Raw genomic sequence first — 19,273 nt, 5'->3', positions numbered from 1 at the left:
GTCGTCCTTAATGTTCCTTTCCTCACATTTAACACTTTACAGTTCCGCAATTTCCAGATACACGCAGGTTCATAACATATGGTACAAAGGAGGGGCAAAAGATCTTCTTAGGTCGATGCCCCAAATAAATAACATTTTTTTTAAAGTCCCCATACTTGGCTGTGGCTATTGAAATCGCCAACATACAAAACAGGTTGATCGAAAAATTTTATTGGAGGACTGGACCAACTGACTCCTAGTGGTTCATAGATTTTCACAGCAGCAATGTGTACAATTTTCATAGTCAGGACAAAGATATCTATTGACCTGCTTTTATAAATAACTTTAAAATCAGTTGACTGGGATCTGGTGCAGGTTGTGATCCCATATCATTCATCATTGATTGCCCCAACAAGGTTGTAGCCACCTATTTTTCCTCCTCTGAGAAAGCTTCACCATCACTGGCGTCTTTCCTGAAGTGCTTTCAAATCCGTGTTGTTCTCCAGCATGAGGTGAGATAAATACTCTTTGATGGTGATATTGATTAGACATTTAAGTTCAAAAATGCAGAGAATGTTATGAAATCTGATAGCCATATGTTCTGGTTACAGCCTATAATAGTCTGCAAGAAATAAGCTTCCTTTTCTTTTTTTTACAAGTTGATATATTTCATACTCCACTACATATAGGTCTTTGGGAATGATGGGATAGGAAAGGGCTAGAAGTGGGAAGGAAGCAACCATGGCCTTAATTTAGGTACAGCCCCAGCATTTGCCTGGTGTGAAAATGGGAAACTATGGAATATCATCTTCAGGACTACTGACAGTGGGGTTTGAACCCACTATCTCTCAAATGCAAGTTCACAGATGCATGCTCCTAACCACATGGCCAACTCTCTTTCTAATGGTGAAAGAATTACTGAAATTGCTTGAATGATTCCTGAGATTACCTTCGGTTTATATAAACAAACTCGCAAACTTTCTCTTATAATATTAGTAATGAGATGCATAGAAAAGTGCTATAGAGGAATGAGTGCTTATTATTTTGAATTATTATACCCCAAAATATGGAGGCAGCACAATTTGGAACTAATGCATTTCCCTAACCTTCAGGAATACACTTTCTAGTCTGAATATACTACAGAAGTGTTTTTTGTTTCAGTTCACGGGCAGCCAGGAGAGTATCCTGCACATGGATATTGAAGAAGTGTTTGGAATTGGAACAGATGAAATGCCAGATACCGACAGTCTTCATCGTCGTAGCATCAGCCCCATGCCTCACATTAGGCCTGTTGATCATCAGGTGTGATATTCTGTTCATTTCTATAGAGCATATTACTTCAAAATATCATAACATTTTTTATTTAGTGAAGGGTGTCCATTTTGTTTTTATGGAAACACATTTACCACATTTACAAAAAAGGGATGAAATGAAATGGTGTATGGCTTTAGTGCCGGGAGTGTCCGAGGATATGTTCAGCCATCCAGGTGCAGGTTTTTGATTTGACGCCCGTAGGAGACCTGCACATTGTGATGAGGATGAAATGATGACTATGATACATACACCCAGCCCCCGTGCCAACGAAATTAACCAATGATGGTTAAAATTCCCGACCCTGCCGGGAATTGAACCCAGGACCCCTGTGACCAAAGGCCAGCACTCTAACTATTTAGCCATGGAGCCGGGCACAAGAAGGGATAAACTTTATCAACAAAATTTTTATCGAACCTTCCGATGTACCTTCTTCTTTTACCTCAAATAACTTCTGCTGCTTCCTTTTCATTTATTCAGTGTAGGTAGGTGCCTCTTTGTCACTCCCAATTTAGTTTTTATGAAAGAAAGATGAATATTGTTGTAGGAACTAAACTTAGGACACAAGCTGTTTAATAATAAAAGAAAATATTATGAATGTAATGCAAAGAATGGACATCTTACATGTAAGCTTGAAGTACTGAAATGGTACAAAAATATGAGTGATTGCAAAGGGGGAAAAAAATAAAAATTAAGGCGAATGTATAGCAGTTGCTTTGATTCCAGTTGGATACTGCCCAACTCGTGGTATGTATATGATGAGGGATGTGTAGTCACTGCAACAATTCACTGTTTGAAAAGGCATGACACTGTTTGCTGTAACCACTTGTAGGGTGACATTTGACCATATCTCACTGTAAATTTTGTTCACAGTCAGTAGAAGTAGTGTCTTTATTGGCAATAATCAAATAAGGATGAGTAAAAATTGTAAATTTAAAAAAAAAAAAGCTTCTTTTTATCCATGACTGAACATTGGCTACTCAACAAATATCCTAAATTACAGTCTGTGTATGGAGATTTTGTGGCTAGTGAATACACGAAGGTTTATCCACATTTTGTCAATAAAAGGATGCATCTCTATGATTTTAAAGGGAAAATTTAAATGATAGTAATTTACTACAAGCTGTCCTAAATGCTGCTTGTCACTTGCATATGATAATACAACTGTGCACTTTTATTGGGAAAGTGTGTACAGGACACATGTGGGACAAGAAATACTTTATTATGAAAGTGTTTTAAATGAGAATGATGATTGACCTTTATGTAGATTTTATTAAACAAATATCAACATAAAGTTATGAGTCTGAGTTAGATGAACAAAAAAATAAGTTTCACAGACTGGTCAAAAGAGTTCCCTTGGTATACCAGGTACAAAATTTCACAGAACTTACATCACCATATTCATCTCCTCCTCAGAAATGAACATAACTTGAAGATGAAGTTAGCTGGGAGATGATGGATGCAGCTGCTGCAATGTATTGGCATTGCTTCTTGAGGACAGTCCATGGTTCAAAGTGGACTAACAGGAGACACAGGGATATTGACCTGAGTTGCAGGGCTCCCTTCATTGGAAGCTCAGGGTCCATGATGGAGTTACTAGTGGTGGCGCTGGTCCATCAGTCACTGTAGGAGGGTCGTCTTCTCTCAGTGCCAGGTGCCTAGTAGGTACTGTAGACTTTTGGCCATCAAGATACCAGATGAGGGCATAATCATGATACCAATCTAAAAGGGTAGCTTGTTCAAACCAATGGATCAAATTTAGGTTGACGGTTGAATCATTGGAGTAGTCCTGGTTTCAGTAGCCATGTGGGAGTGGAGTAGTCATTACTACTCCATCGTGGATGACCAAACGTTCTCATGCCATGAGGGATAGCATTTGTGGTAGTGCAGAGTAGAGACTGAATAGTGTGGAGTGTTTCTTGAAGTACAGATTCCAATTATCTTTCAGGGCAATTTGAATTGTTCTCCATATCGTATTATTATTATTATTATTATTATTATTATTATTATTATTATTATTATTATTATTATTATTATTATTATTATTATTATTATTATTCCAGAGAGCAGTTTACTCACACAAAGATATTGTACATGTGTGGGAGCACAGGTATAGTTTCATAACAAGTTATACGTTCAATTAACGCAACATTTATTTCTATTTCAAGGTATATTGTACAGTATATGTGTGTGAGATATGTACCTGCTAACATCTTTTATCACATCATTAATGTAATTGATTCCTTCATTGTCTGGCTTTCACCGTGCAGTTCATGACTCATGTTTACGTCTTGATTGCAGTCAAATCTACTGTTTGTCATATAGTCCAAGAATCCACCCAAGTAAACTAATAAATAATGCTTTTGTACACAATATTTCACAAGTTAAGACCAAATTGGTTGTAATACTCTTATTCAGTTTCACCCAGTAAAGCAGTGATTTACGACTTAAATCTGTAGGATTGTAGATGTACTAATAATGTTACATCATGACTAGAGGCTGGGTATGGTGGTACAGTATTAATGAAATTTGTGATTTGTTTGTGTTTTATACCAATTGCTGTGCGGTACGGTACGACACTTAGTTTGGCCTCAGTTCTTTTTTATATGGGTACGCGATTTTTTGGGTTTGTTGATGCTGCAAAATATCATCATCATAGGGCATAAACAACAGCATTGTAATAACAAAAAGAAGGCAGATCTCAAAATTTTTGTTGGTTTCTTTTTACTGAAACAGTTACACAACTACAGGGTAGAGATTTTGTTTGGTTTTGATGCTGTGTTTTATGTAATATACCAAGGTACTGCTACTGTATATTACACATTTTGCAATATAGTCACCAGTTCTAAACATTGTTCATGGTTATATAAGATTAATAACAATTTAGAACTTGGGCAGCAGGCTTTCGACAAAATTCATCGGCATACACTTTTCCACATGAGGACGTTATTTAACGCAATAACCGTTGATGATGTACTATCAAGGTTACACTCATAGTTAACTGAGATATTGTACATATTGCAGCACAGGAGAATCGGTCTCAAGAATCTCGTGAGAGTCTCGAGATCTGTGATGTCAGTCTCGAAGAGTTCGAGCAAGAACATTACCCATCACTAATACTTGTGTTAGTGGGCAGTGGTCCCTTGAAGTCTAGATTTAAATGTTCAAAAGAGGCTGTAGCCTTGATAAGAGATCCTTGTCTGAAGAACTCAGGATTTATCTCAGGACACATACTACATGCAGATGTGACACACCAAATATCTTTTATTGAAAAAGGAAGATTTTAAATCCATATCGAATGACCCATTCTTGGGATGCCTGGGTGATATAGAGACTGGTGAAGAGACGGTAGCTATTCATAATCTGCATTGTGGGTGATGGAACAGACTCTTGAGAGGGCGTCAGCAGCTTGGTTATCGTTACCTGGTTGGTATACAGTTTCGTATAAATAAGGAGACAATTGCAAATGCCAATACATTATCTTCTCATTCTTTATTTTTCTGGGATATTTTGAATCAAGCATGAAAGTTATGAAGTGCTGGTCTTTTATAAGGTGGAAATGTCGGCCCATGAGAAAGTGCCTGCATTTACGAATGGCTTCTACAATAGCCTAGACTTTCTTTTTGATCTCTGAATCATGGCACTCAAAACCTGAGAGTGTTAGAGAAAATAATGCTACCAAGCATTTATTTTGGGAGAGGGTAATAGCAATAGTAGAATCAAATGCATCAATCTTGACTGTGAAAGGGACATTGTTGTCGATGCTACCAAGTGCAGCATTTTCTATAGCAGACTTGATATATTCAAAAGCCTTAACAGCAGTGTCTGACAAAGGCAGTGAGGCCTGACACAGGGGTTGAATTTTTGCCAAGAAGTTTTACATCAAGGGTAAAATATGTGAGGACATGCCAAGAGTTTTCCTAGGAGATTGGTGGTCACATGGAATAGGTTAATCTCCAAGTGGTTTCAATCTATCGAACCTCAGTCTTGATGTGGGAAGTGTAGGATAAAGAGAAAACTGGAAAAATGCAGGAAATGGGAAGGCTTATAAGATGATCAAAAGGGGGAGACCCAGCTTAACAAAGGAAAAAAACAGGCTAATATTCATTCGATTGTTAAATATGCTACAATTGTTGTTGACAATTGCTGCACATATCCTAGTATTGGCATGCTTCCTGGCAACCAGAAGCAACTTCAATAATGTCAGAATTAAAATAATTTTAATATTTTAAAATAAAATATTCAAAATTTCCCGCCTTTTTAACAGTATATCACTGTTTCCCTTATATATTCCAAGTTTATAATAATTTTTGTAGTTTTCCTTTTTTAAAGTGTGTATCAAAACTCCAGCTACAAAATGAACCTCAATCATTAACATAGACTGTGATTTGTATTTTTTGTTGCGTTTTTACTCCGAGCACCAGAAAATATTAATAGCTTTTTAAATAAAAAAGTTATATAAAATAGAATTTAAATCCTATTGATCTGAATGAGGTATGTAGTACAACATTATGGGAGGAAACTCTGAAAAAATCATAATTATCCATGAATCAGTAAGAGAGTTATAAAGGAAACCATGATATATTGTTAAAAAGGCAGGAAATTTTGAACATTTTAATTTAAAATGTTATAATTAGAATTTTTACATTATTGAAGTTGCTTCTGATTGCTCTTAAGCATGCCAATCCTGGGGTATGTGCAGCATTTGTCAACAACGTTTGTAGCATATATAATAATCAAATGAATATTGGCCTATTTTCCCCCGTGCTGAGCTAGGTCTCCCCCCGACTTAACAAGGTTTACATTGACAGTGATTTTTCTGTAGAAGAATCTGTTCATCTTTTCGTATCAGAAAATGTGCATAAAAACATTGGAAAAGAACAGATGAGTGTCAATTCAAGTCATATAGAGAGAGATAGGGACATGAAAAGGAATGCATAATAGGATGAGTACAATGACAAGTCTGTGTGAGAAGAGGGAGGAACAGGAAGAGACAAAAAAAAAAAAAAAAAAAAAAAAAAGGAAAAAAACATGTAAACACAACGGAACAAGGACAATCGCCACATCTTCATATAGGCTCTCTCCTCATAATTCTAGTTGTTCTAGATCCATCTCTTCTCAGACCTTCCTAGCATCATCACGGGAAAAGGATAATATAAGCATTGGAGCAAAGAAGTATGGAATCAAGCCATACAGTTAGATTTGTTATGTAGGCTGAAGAAGCCTAGTTGATCGATTGAAATTTGAATTAGATTGATGCTACAGTTGAATGATGTTGGCTAGAATGGGTTGGAAGTGGTTAAAGACAGTGCACGGCTCCATGACTCATTAATAAAAATTGGTCTGTCTGTCTGTCTGTCTGTCTGTCTGTCTGTCTGTCTGTCTGTCTGTCTGTCTGTCAGATCATCAGCCCAGATGCTGGTTGAATCATCAGATAGCACCACCAAAGGTTATGCGGTTATAGGAAAACCCACAAAAACCGGTGGTGTACTAGGCAAAATAAGGAGAGAGGTAGTTTACCATTGCTTTCCTCACCATACCAGAAAGTGCTATTGTAGCATGACTAACTCTAGCAGAAACACCATTCATAACTCTGACATGCTAGTCATGTTCCTAAGTCATTACTCAGCACCACACATAACCCAGCAACTTCCATATTGTCACAGCCATGGATGAAAAATTACTGAATCAATCAAGAAATGGCAACAGGCAGATAAAATTGGTAGGCTGTAAGTTTTTCTTAAAAAAGTAAGGGAAAAGAGGAAAAAATGACAAAGTCAAGTAATAAGTATTGAACAAATACTAGGATAACTCTGACAGGTCTATGGTAAGAAGAATCAATAGAACTAGGACTGATGAGGAGAGAGCCCGTGTAAGGACAACCAGTTTCTGAAGAATGTGTTTTTATCTTTCCTTTCTGTACTCTCTGTTCCCACATCGACCTGTCATGATTGTATTAGATATAATTGCCACAAAATCAGAATGTTGGACAAATAAATTGGATTTATGGTAGTGAGAAACATGTTTTTTCTCTCCACAGGGTGACCCACCTAAGTTTCTCACCTCAAATATTTCTCACTAGTTGAAGATGGCGATTGATGGTTCTCAACTTGGTGACTAACAATAAGGCGCACATGACAAAATGCATAATTTGTGTTGTGTTCTTTTATAAGAACTGAAGTAGTGAAACCAAGTTGTTGTTGTTTTTTTTTTTTTTTTTTTAAATGAAACACTACTCATTTCTGTCATGCACAGTACATAGTTAGTCACAGGCAGCAACATTCATCAGTGTAATTATTTCTATGGTGAAACACGTAACTCTTGTGAAAGGTTGTGGTGAAGTGTGAACGTTTTCAAATGATGTGGTGCCAACATTCAGAACATTGAAGATCTGGTGAGGGTGATACGTAAGAAGTGGTTTATTTTCCTTGGCGACATCCACACAAGGTGTGAGATATACTTAGCCCTTGTCTTCTCAACCTTTGTGCTACCAACTCCTGATGGTGCCACATTTTAAAACCTCCACACACTTCAGTACACCCTTTTGCTATTGCTACAGGCCTGACTGTGAAAATAATTACATTGCTGACTGTGGGGTGCCTATGACACACTACTACATTTATGCGGCAAGACGGGTACTGAAGCCATCTCTTTCCAGTTTCAACTAAGTGAATTTATAACTACTGTAGTAGATTCATCCCTGTGATTGGTATCCTCAGTAGATTGCGATATAAGTTTTCTCGTGGGTTGTTGAAAGGTATTTACTATGCTCTTATTGAAAGCCACATCTCTTATATGATACATGTCTGGGCATGCTGTAATAAAGAATTATTTGGAAAGGTAGAGGTCCTTAGGAAGAGAGCACTAAAAATAATTTTCAAACTGCCCATTCTGACACCGACTAAAGATCTGTATAAATATTGTAATATATTATCACTTCCAAACCTCCGCATAAAGGCTTCTATAATTATGATCTATAAAATTCAAAACAAATTAGTCCGCTCAAACACATCGGTAATTACCAATTCACAGATTCATAATTATGAAACAAGAATTATTTATAATATTCACTACAATCAGATTCATTCCACTAGTTATGGTCAAAACTCTCTTTGGCATTTTTCTATAACTATGTATAACTCGCTTCCAAAAAATATAAAAATGTTACCAACTTTATCTATCTTCAAAAGTAACGTAACTAAATACCTGAAATGGTATGGTAATTATGGTTAGGAAGCTTTGTCCTATCTTATCTCTTACACCATGTTAAATTATATACTTACTGTATTTTATTTTGTAATCAGATTGTGAATATAGCTGCCATTGTCATTTATTTGTATTGCACCAAGAAGAGCCTTGGCTCAGGTGCCTATATTGAAATGAAATAAAAAAAAAAATAAAAAAAAAAAGTCTGCCAAGACTAATTTTGAATAAATAAATTTATAAACTATATGACAAAGAAAAAAAATGGTAACAGAATTATACCTCAGAAAGAAATAAAGCATTCATCTCCGTACAGGCAACATCCGTATCATCGGCACTTAGTGGGGTAGAGTGGTTAGCTCTACACCTGGCCACCTTTGCCCCCAAGAATTAACCTGGTACTCATTTTTGGTGCAGGCTAAGTGAACCTCAGGGCCATGTGCACCTTAGCAAATGGGAATCTTGTTTCTTAATTTTTTAGAATTGCTGATGGGGAATCAAACCCACGTCCTTCCAGGAGAATCAAGCACATATTTACCACCTCGGCCAGGCAGCCCCTTGAAAAATAAATAACTAAAATGTTTTTTTGGGTATAATTCTGTTGATATAGATGTTGATTCCCATAGGGAACCTGAAATATTTGTCCCGAATGTGTAAATTTATAATACCAATATAGTTGGTCTGTTATTGGACATCATAAATTTTTCAGTGAACTCATTCCTGGTTGCCAGTGTTTTGCCCCAGTGTGCTAAATTAGGCTCATCAGTTGGTAAATAGCACACCTCCCATCTATATCATCTGATGGCCAGGCAGGCATCAATTTTTGAAAATGAGACACAGTCTCTCATAGTGCCTCCACAGTATGCACTAGCCATTCGTCTTGGTAGGTGCACTATTTACCAACTGATGAGCCCAATTTAGCACACTGGGGTGAAACGCTGGCAACCAGGAATGAGTTAGCTGGAAAATTTATAATGTCCAATAATGGACCAACTATATTGGTATTATAATTCTGTTGCCATATATTTTCTTTTTCAAATCGTTTATAAATTTATTTTCTCAGAACTTCTTTTGGCAACTGAAGAACATAACAGTTATAAAATGAGTACAGTTCCACTTGTTAAAAACTTAGTATTGCTGCCTCCATACTTATTAAAGCATAGGACATATATTGCATGCTCTTTCTTGTGACTCTTACTGTTATTTACCCAGGAGAAAACTGCATGTAACAACCTTCAACTAGTCAGAAGGTGGAAAAACTAGTCATGCATCTTGGTAGGTATGCTAGTTACCAACTGATGAGCCCAAATTGGCACACTGGGGTGAAACACTGGCAACCAAGAATGAGTTAGCTTGAAAACTTACAATTTCCAATAACGGACCAATTATGTTGGAATATTTGGTTTCATCATTCAGGCTTTTGTATTATTCTATTATCATCAAAAAGAACCAGCTTCTGTCATTCGTTTATGAGAGTTACCTCTAACTTTCTTTCCTCAGACTTATGTAGCAAACTCTAGGTGTATACACATGAGGAGACATGTAGATGTTATATAAGAAAGATTAGTATACTAAAATCAGCCTGGGCTATGTTTCCCTTTTCTCTAGGTATATTGGATTTTCTTTTCATATTCCTTCTACAATTACTTGTCATATTTGTAACAGGTATCCAGTCCAGCTTCTCCTGAATTACAGAGCCACAGTAGCCGAGCTTCATCACCAGATGAGATGAGTCCTAGTCTGAGTTCAGGCAAACGTCTGATGCGAGGTGCTGAAAGTTCAACAGGTGAGATAATAATTAAATTCATTAACATTCTTATTTTAGAGAAATTATTCAGCTTCCTATTCTAAATAGTTTATATTCCTTCACTTGTTGATTTAATTTTTATTCATTCATTAAATCTGTTGAGTTTCTTTTCTCCTTCTTTGCTTGTTCTGACTTCTCTACAAATTACCTGCCGAACTCTTCTGTATGATAGAGTGGAAATTAATTTAGCTTACCAAGAACAAACCTGCACAGGAGGATGAATACCAGTATTACTTTATCACGAAGCCTACGGAGTTGAAACATACATCCACTACAACATAATATATGCCAAAATCCTTATGCCAATGGCAGATAAATATATCCACACATGTGTAAGATTGATGAAATTGTGGTCACAGATATGTACAAGCTACTTAAAATGCTGAAGCCAAAGCCCACTTTCCCTATTCCTTGAACTGTATGTCGCTCAGTCAACTTTCAAACTTCAAGTCACAAAGGACTGTGGAAATATGCTTGATGCAATGAATGTGCCTTAAAAATTAAATTTTCAAAAGAAAGCTACTCATACCTAAGGTTGACTCTAAAGACAAAAGAACTTCCAAATCTGTATCTTGGAACAGAGAACATAATTATGACTGTGTTAGCTACAAAAGATAAGATTTCCTTTTCATACTTCAAGGACTGTAATGGACATCTTGTCTTCCAGTCAAAATAGGCCCATACTGGGCATAGGCATTTCTCTACCTACTCTGACATAAAACATCCTTGAGAGAAATTTCAGAAAGCTCATTGGTCAGAGTATACCAAAGAACTTGTTAATATTGTTAATTCAACTTGTTAATAATATTTACATAGGCTCTGTTGTAGCAATCAGTCTCTCAGCCATGTGGCTACTGAAAGGAGTGCATTCCAGGGTGAAATGAAAAGAACACAGAACTCAGTGTCCAGAAAAAGTGGTAGCTCCATCATAACCTTGAGCTACAAGCTTTTGCTCACGATTAATAATAATGGTGTATGGCCTCTGGAGAGGCTTGGTGCAGGTCTTTTTCTAGTAGATGGCCTATTAGGCGACCTGCATATCTGTGAAGATGAGAGCCTTACCTAGGATGATTTCTAATGTTGAGTACGCCACACACACCCAGCCCCCGAGCCATTGGAATTAACCATGTAAGGTTAAAATCCCCGACCCAGCCATGAATCGAACCTGGGACCTTCTGAACCGAAGGCCAGTACGCTGACCATTCAGCCAACGAGTCGGACACGATTAAAATGAGAGAGGATTTGAAAAAATTGCTTGCTTAGAGCAATCGCAGTGAGATTACTAATAACATGTAAAACCAATGAATCTCTCATAAATAGTGCCGTCTTTTCACGCATCGAATGACGGTTGAAAGTTGAGAGAGTTTTGCAATGTCCGTAATTTCGTCCAACATTATTGCTGTAAAAATTTTTTTTTTTTTAAATGCATGGTTTGTTTCTGACTTATTCTTATCCAGAATTATGTTATTAACACTTTCAATAATATCGTTCTGAATCCTGTTGAATGTTCCTTTAAACACTCCCATGCTGTGAAGATGAAAACTCAGTTTACAGACATGCAGGTCGCCTAATAGGCCATCTACTAGAAAAAGACCTGCACCAAGTAACTTAATAAGCTCAATGTAGTTTCCCTGGTTGACAGAATCTTCCCGCTCATTATGACCTCTGAATGGCAGCTCTTGTTTAGCCAACAAACAAGCAAAGTCATCTCCACACAGGGCATGAAGGCCCCTGGAGGGGAGGAAGGTAAAGGCTTCCACTACCATTACCTCGGCACTTGGTAGGGTAGATTGGTTAGCTCTACACCCGGCCACCTTTGCCCCCAGGAATTAACCTGGTACTGAATTTTGGTGTAGGCTGAGTGAACCTCAGGGTCATGTGCAACTCCGGAAGTGAAAATCTTGTTTCTTAAATTTTACGACTTCCTGACGGGGAATTGAACCAACATCCTTCCGGGTGAACCAAGCATGCCTTACTGCCTCGGCCAGGCAGCCAACAAACAGCAGACATCAATCAATTGTTTCGTTAGTTCTTGGTTTGAATTAAACACTGCATTATATTTTAAAATATCTAACCTTAGCTCATTCAACCGAAAATCAGTTTTGGTTTTCCCAAAAGTTTTCAATCTAGTTATTGCGGTCAGGTGTGAATGACACTTTTCGTGGCACACTTTGGCATTGTGAAAGTTGCTGATGTCACAAAATCCATAATTATTCTGTACTCCCTTTTCTGTTTTGAACAGAACACAAGGCCAACAATACAGTTTTTCTTGATTTGCATGCAGTTAACCATTTTGAAGAAGCATAACAGTCCGTTTTGAAATTATGATTATAATCTTTCATTTTTGTCTTTGTGCAAATGCTTAAAGTTGACCATCTTTTGTTTACTACTGTATTTGTAACATTTCTTCAAAACTGAGGCTACCAAATGAACCATGAATAATTGATTGAGAATACAGCACTCAGACTGCCGGTCCCTATTCGTATCCTTCGCATTATAGCTTGACGTAATGCTACTGCTTGAGCCATCATTCTGCAGCAGGGACTAGATTTCTCAACCAAGTCGCCTTCCATACTTTATACTTTGAATCATTTTCAAACTATATATATAATCTAACACTTTCACATTTCACAAGATCTCCTTCAGTGTAGAGATCAGTAATGTAAGCTTAATAACATTGAAAATTGCCACTGATAATGAGCAAACTAAAATTAAATTTACCTGCTACGGAATGCCTGAATGTAGCGCCTGGACAACACTACACACAGACTAGGCAACTTCGCCTGTTCCCTTCCCCCGAGAAGAGCCGAAAGTTTCCGATCCTCACTCTGTGATCACAGTCAGCGCCCGGGCGGCAGTGTATGCAAAAATAGTACTACCAAGCATTATTTTACGGTGAAAATTGTAGCTGCAGTCAGGTTAATACGCCTACACAAACTAATAATAATAATAATAATAATAATAATAATAATAATAATAATAATAATAATAATAATATGAACACGAAAAAATAATAATTAATATAGACAATGTAGCCGCAGTCGAGATAGTACACAAATAAATAATAATAATAATAATAATAATAATAATAATAATAATAATAATAATAATATGAAAATAATATTGATAAAAATGAGCTCGGAAATAATAATACTGACACTTAATAATCTGAATAGGGAACAAGTAAAATAATACACATCAAAACAAGAAAATACCTCGGTAGAAAATAAATACGCAAAATCAAACCATATGCAAAGAGAAACTTACAGGCCTAATAATGACAACTAAAGAAGGGATTGTGGAACATGCAGGATCCCTATTGAGGTCCATGAGAAGGTATGACGTTATGGGGAAGAAAAGGTTTACGATAACTCACCCTTGACTAAATATATTGAAAATAACAAATTAAAAATTACAAGAAAGAAGTTAAATGACATAGCAACTGATACTTAAACCAAGGATGTTTAAAAGACTTTAACAAAATACAGATCCACAAAACCGAAATCAAGACATAAGCGAGATACTTAAGTAACTTAGTGAAAAATTCGGTTTAACAGAGAAAGGTGATGCTACATTACAATGAATAGTTTAAAACAAATGTAGGTGAAAGAACTGAAATTACAGACAATGGGAATCTAGGGCAAACTCAGACACGTTGAATTTAAAAAATCAAAAATTACATTAAACGCAAAAATACCGAAACAAAGAAAGAATTAAATAAAATCAAACATAATCAGAAAAGGATAGAAATCACACTTACCAAGGAAAGGCAGGAGTTCCCGAGGGGAACTAGGCCCCGAGCGCGAACGCTCGCTAGGGCGGTCGGATGGAATATGACGCCAAGAACATGCATCATACTCCCAAAGCCGGCAGAAGACCGGAAATGTCCAGATCACAAACAACCGATCAGATACAATTTCCAGTAGATTCCTGTTTTTTTCTCCAATCGGAAAATCTGTTATTTTGGCCAATCCAATTGTATGATATATATGGTCATTTCCTGGCCTACTGATGCAAGAGGAATTACATCACCCGATCTCTCCATGTGCAGTACCCACTGATCCAAAAGTTATGTACCGCATGTGTTTATAGCACACTGTTACAATTTTTGACATACCAAAATATCATACAGTAATTAAAAAAATAATTTTCAATAAGTTTTTCAAGCTGTAACATCCTGAATGTCTTTTCTTCACACTTCCTGACATAAATTTAAATTATCAACTACACAAAATTTACATACAAAAAAATCACTTCAAAAATAATTCTCGCATCTTACAATGTTCATTTACAGTTCCATATATCTTGATGTTTCCCTAAATTACATTGTTTTTTAAATTGATTACAAACATATTTAAATTTATATTTTCTTCCAGTTACATAAAAAAATTCTAGCAGAGTCCAGAGTTCTTATTTCTTCATTTTTCACAATACAAAAATATTACAAACAAAAATGAAATCCTGCTGTCCTTTCTTGATGACAAAAATGCAATTCTGCTGTTCTTTCTTGATGACACACCTGTTACAAAAATTGAGAAATATGAACTATGGATTTTTCATTCCTGTATATTTATTGTAAACTATTTCAATTAAAATGTCAGGGGACTAGTCTAGACCCCTAGTCCCCCTGACCACATGCCACTGACATGACTTCAGAAAGAAAATCAGGAAACTGTAGACAAAGGAATTGCTGAGAAAACTCTCTTGAGCCCAGATGCCACTCTGTGATAAAAATAGATATAAGCCATCCAAGCCCTGAACTTAACTCACCCTATCCGTAAAGTTAGGAGGCTTCTCAAGAAATTACGAACAGCAACATGTGTATTAACATGTCAAACAAAAACATCTGGGGGGGGAAAAAAAAAAGGCTGCTCGTGTAATTTCCACTTTAAGAGTTCTATCAACGAAGAAATATATTGATACAAAAAGATGAGGACAAAGCTGGATAAAGACAAGGGAAGGGAAGGGACAAAAAGATAAAGATGAATAGAGGTGGTAAAAGACTTAGGAACACAAGACAAACACAGGAGGAGGAAAGGATCCCAATGGGTTGATATCAGCAATGCAAAGGAGCAAAAAAGGAAAAGGGGAAGAGGGAGTAACAGAAAGAGGAGACAAGGACAATCTCCACAGTTCTTCTCAGCCCCTAATGACCTGTCATTATGTTTATCCTGTTGTGTGTTCCTAACTTTCTGTATAAGTTGAGATTATCACTCATTTGTTCCTTTCCATTACATTGAACTTTTCTGTTCATTGATCTGTGGTCACAAACCTGAGATAATTATTTTTATTAAATGATTGTTTTACTTCACAGCCCGTATCATGGCCATGATTGTTAAGATGTCAAGTCTATATGATCTGACACCATGGTTAGCCAGTTAGTTCTGTGAATTTAAAAAATGTTCACCATCAGAATGTTGGCCAGCAGGGTTGGAGAGGTGGTAGTATACAATTTCTTATCACTAGATTGTGTGCCTGAAGCCTGGATTCAATTCCAAACCTCTTCGCAGTGTTCCTATGCAGTGAGGGAATATGTCACTGTTGATAGTGATTTGTCAGTCGGATGGAAATGTTAAGTATTGAGCAGACCCCTTGGTGCTATTCGATAAGATTAGGCTATGTGCCAGTACTGGGTTTCACCCTCTCCCTTCCTACTACCATATATCACATCATTCAATTCATCTCATTAAGTCCTCTGAGGAGGAGGATGATGTCAGCAAAGGCATCTGGTCATAAAAACTTGCCGCAAAGATTCATTTCACTTCATACCCGACCCCATAGAGAAACGGGACAAGGGTTGGACATACATATATTGATGTTAAGTAAAAGAGTAGTAATCTGCCTTTTCAACAGAAGTTAACATTCAAAAATAATACAGTTACAAAATCATCTACAGTACATGTTTTGTTCCTGTGAAGGTCATCCTCAGCTGTTTGAAGATTAGTTACAAGAAATCCAAATAATTGAAGATACATTAAAAATTGGCTATAAATATAAAAATAAGCATGTACTTATTGAAAATATCCTAAAGAACATTGTCTGTCCATTATTGGATCCAATCATATTGGATGTTTGGTCCAAAAGGAGTTAACATTAATTGCTAAACAGACAATGAAAAGTTGAGTTAAAAGCACACATTAAAATTGAACAATATTTCATGAAGCAAACGTCCCTGAAATGAGTGAATCTAGTTGAGGTAACACGAGTAAAATAATTCCTTAAATAATGAGACCTTGCATCACTTTTAAAGCCTGCTGAAAACTAGGGAACTCCTCTGTAATTTGAGACGAGATGAGTCTCACAGAAATGTTGCAATAATGAAGCACAATGGTGTGCATATTTTTCAGTGGCATATACTGAAGGCTACCAAGGCTATCGGTGAAGCCCAAACCTCAAATGAGAATGATGGAAATTTAAAGCACATTATAATGTAAGCATCTGACACGTTGTTCCATTTATAAAACTTGAAAGTAATTTTTAAAATACGTTGCACGTATTTCTGAGAGCAAGGCATCGGAGACATATCTTCCAGCCCAAGCTACACGTCCCTCTCCCCTCTCCCCTTGACCCACCTTGCGTAGCTTGCTGATGTATGCCCGATAGGTGCAGGGACCGGGGGAATACGTGTGTTAGGCTTCGGTCCATCAGATCACCACTGCTTACTAACAGCTATGCATTTCTCATTGTGTGTACTTCTTCACCTCATACTCGTAGATAACAGAGTGCTGATATTTCACTCCCGTTATTTCTACATCTTCGTAGGAAGACACTGCAGGGCTGCTGTTATAGGAGCAATATAGTTTTCTTTTTATAGGTAGATCTGCTAAAATGAAATGCAGTCTTTCAGGTTTAGTATTCTCTTTTGATGGTTGGAATCGAACCCATGATCATGGGTCGGACACCACCACTGATCTCCCGAGGAAGGTAATAAACCAGTAAACGATGCATACGACCTCTGGTAATGCTGTAAAATTCATTTGTATTTAATAATAATAATAATAATAATAATAATAATAATAATAATAATAATAATAATAATAATAATAATAATAATAATAATAATAATACATGGCATCTGTATAGGATTGGTGGTGACCTAATGAGGATGAAATTAATGGTGAAGACATGATAAACATCCATTTCCCAAGTCAGGGGAATTAACAGTACAAGGGTTTTGATTCTGAGCACTGAACCGGGGCAATGGGATCAAAGCCAAGCATTCTATCCATTTAGCCATAAAGCCGGACTTTAATTTGCTAAACCTTAGGCTACCATCTCCTCTGATTAGGTGTTGAATATTCACAGTAGCAGAGGCCAGGGCAGTAGCTTGTGAAGCAGCCTAGACTTCACAGTAGGCTACTCCGCTGGCTATTGGCTGTAGCTCAAAACTCTTAAAAGGCTTGGCATTCACTAAACCAACGATCGCAAAGGGGAAACCTAAGTCTAGTGGTATCCCATGTCTTGCACTCAGCATATGCCGCTGTTATTTTTATATTTAGAACCAATTTTTAATGTGTATCTTCAATTATTTGATTTCTTGTAACTAATCTTCACACAGCTGAGGATATCCCTCACGGGGACAAACCAACTTGTTGTTGATTTTGTAACTGTATTCTTTTATAACATTAACTTTTATTGAAAAGGTGGACTCCTCCTTGTACTTAACATCAATATTATTGTCAATACGGACTAAAAATGAAATTTATTTCTTGCAGTATATACATTGTGTTTTACTTTACTTTGATATTATTTTTATTGATAAACTTTATCAGAAATGTAGTAATGGAATGCTTTCAGTTTCATACTTCTACCTAGTATGAGATTTTCAATATTCTGTTTACATCCTCTGTTATTGACTTTTCTTCTCAGTGATCCTTTAATGCTAGTCTCACCTGAGAACTGGCACCTTGTAAGGTAGCAAAGGATACGCGACTGCTTTGTTCGTAGCCTAATCAACAAGAATGTTCTTTGTTAACATATCTTCATCCTCTGCTGTTGCTCATGGAAACAACTATCACTTTAGGCACAGGTATCTTGGGTGATATTGTTGAATAATTCTGAAGTGAAATGATTGTGAATTTATCCCTCAACCATCCTAATAATGATTTATCATCGTTCCTCCATCTCACTTGTTTACATTTCTGAGAATATGTACTAAACTAAACTGGTATTCTAGCCATAATTGTTAACACTTCTGTCTGATTGCTACTGTTATGAGCTTTATGTCATGTTTAACAAATTCAACTTTTCAACTTCAATCACTTCCACTGAGCAAAATTTGTTTATCACTGTTTATAAAACAAAAGATTATTCTTACATACTTCTCAAATGCATACAACTGGAATTTTCAATTTTTCTTGCCCTATAGGGCTGGTAGTTTTTACCATTTTGATTTGTATGTTTAGCATTTTGTAGTATTAATTCTGATGTATAGGTGATGTCTTTTCATCTTCTTCTTCTTCTACTGCTTTTCCCGCACATGTGGGGTCGCGGGTGTGAACTGTGTCACACATGTGAATTTGACCCTGTTTTACAGCTGGATGCCCTTCTTGATGTCAACCTTATATGGAAGAATGTAATCCCTGTTGTGTGTTTCTGTGGTGGTTGGTAGTGTAGTGTGTTGTCTGAATATGAAGAGGAAAGTGTTGGAACAAACACAAACGCCCATTCCCCGAGCCATTGGACATTATAAACTTTTATAAATGCACTAGCCATGCATCTTGGTGGGTGTGCTATGTACCAACTGATGAGCCCAACATAGCTCATGGGAGCGAAATGCTGGCAACCAGGTATGAGTTAGCTGGAAAATTTATGTCCAATAATGGACCATTTATATTGGTATTATAAATTTACTCATTCGGGACAAATATTTCGGGCTCCCTATGAGAATCATCTATATCACCAGAAGAATTAATCAAACATGATTAAAATCCCCGACCCGGCCAGAAATCGAATCGGGACCTTCTAAATCGA

General features: G+C 36.7%; 1 protein-coding gene across 1 annotated transcript in view; it reads left to right on the top strand.

Annotated features, from left to right (window-relative positions):
- The window catches only part of gol (goliath), a 661,624-nt gene that overhangs the window by 635,975 nt on the left and 6,376 nt on the right, over positions 1-19,273 (top strand). Inside the window, exons 7-8 of the mRNA XM_067143328.2 lie at positions 1,141-1,281; positions 10,159-10,279. Coding sequence (XP_066999429.1) covers positions 1,141-1,281; positions 10,159-10,279 — 262 coding nt within the window. The remainder of the gene's footprint in view (positions 1-1,140; positions 1,282-10,158; positions 10,280-19,273) is intronic.

Source organism: Anabrus simplex, chromosome 3 (genome assembly GCF_040414725.1).
Source record: "Anabrus simplex isolate iqAnaSimp1 chromosome 3, ASM4041472v1, whole genome shotgun sequence".
NCBI lineage: Eukaryota > Metazoa > Arthropoda > Insecta > Orthoptera > Tettigoniidae > Anabrus > Anabrus simplex.
This window is presented reverse-complemented; position numbering and strand designations above follow the sequence as displayed.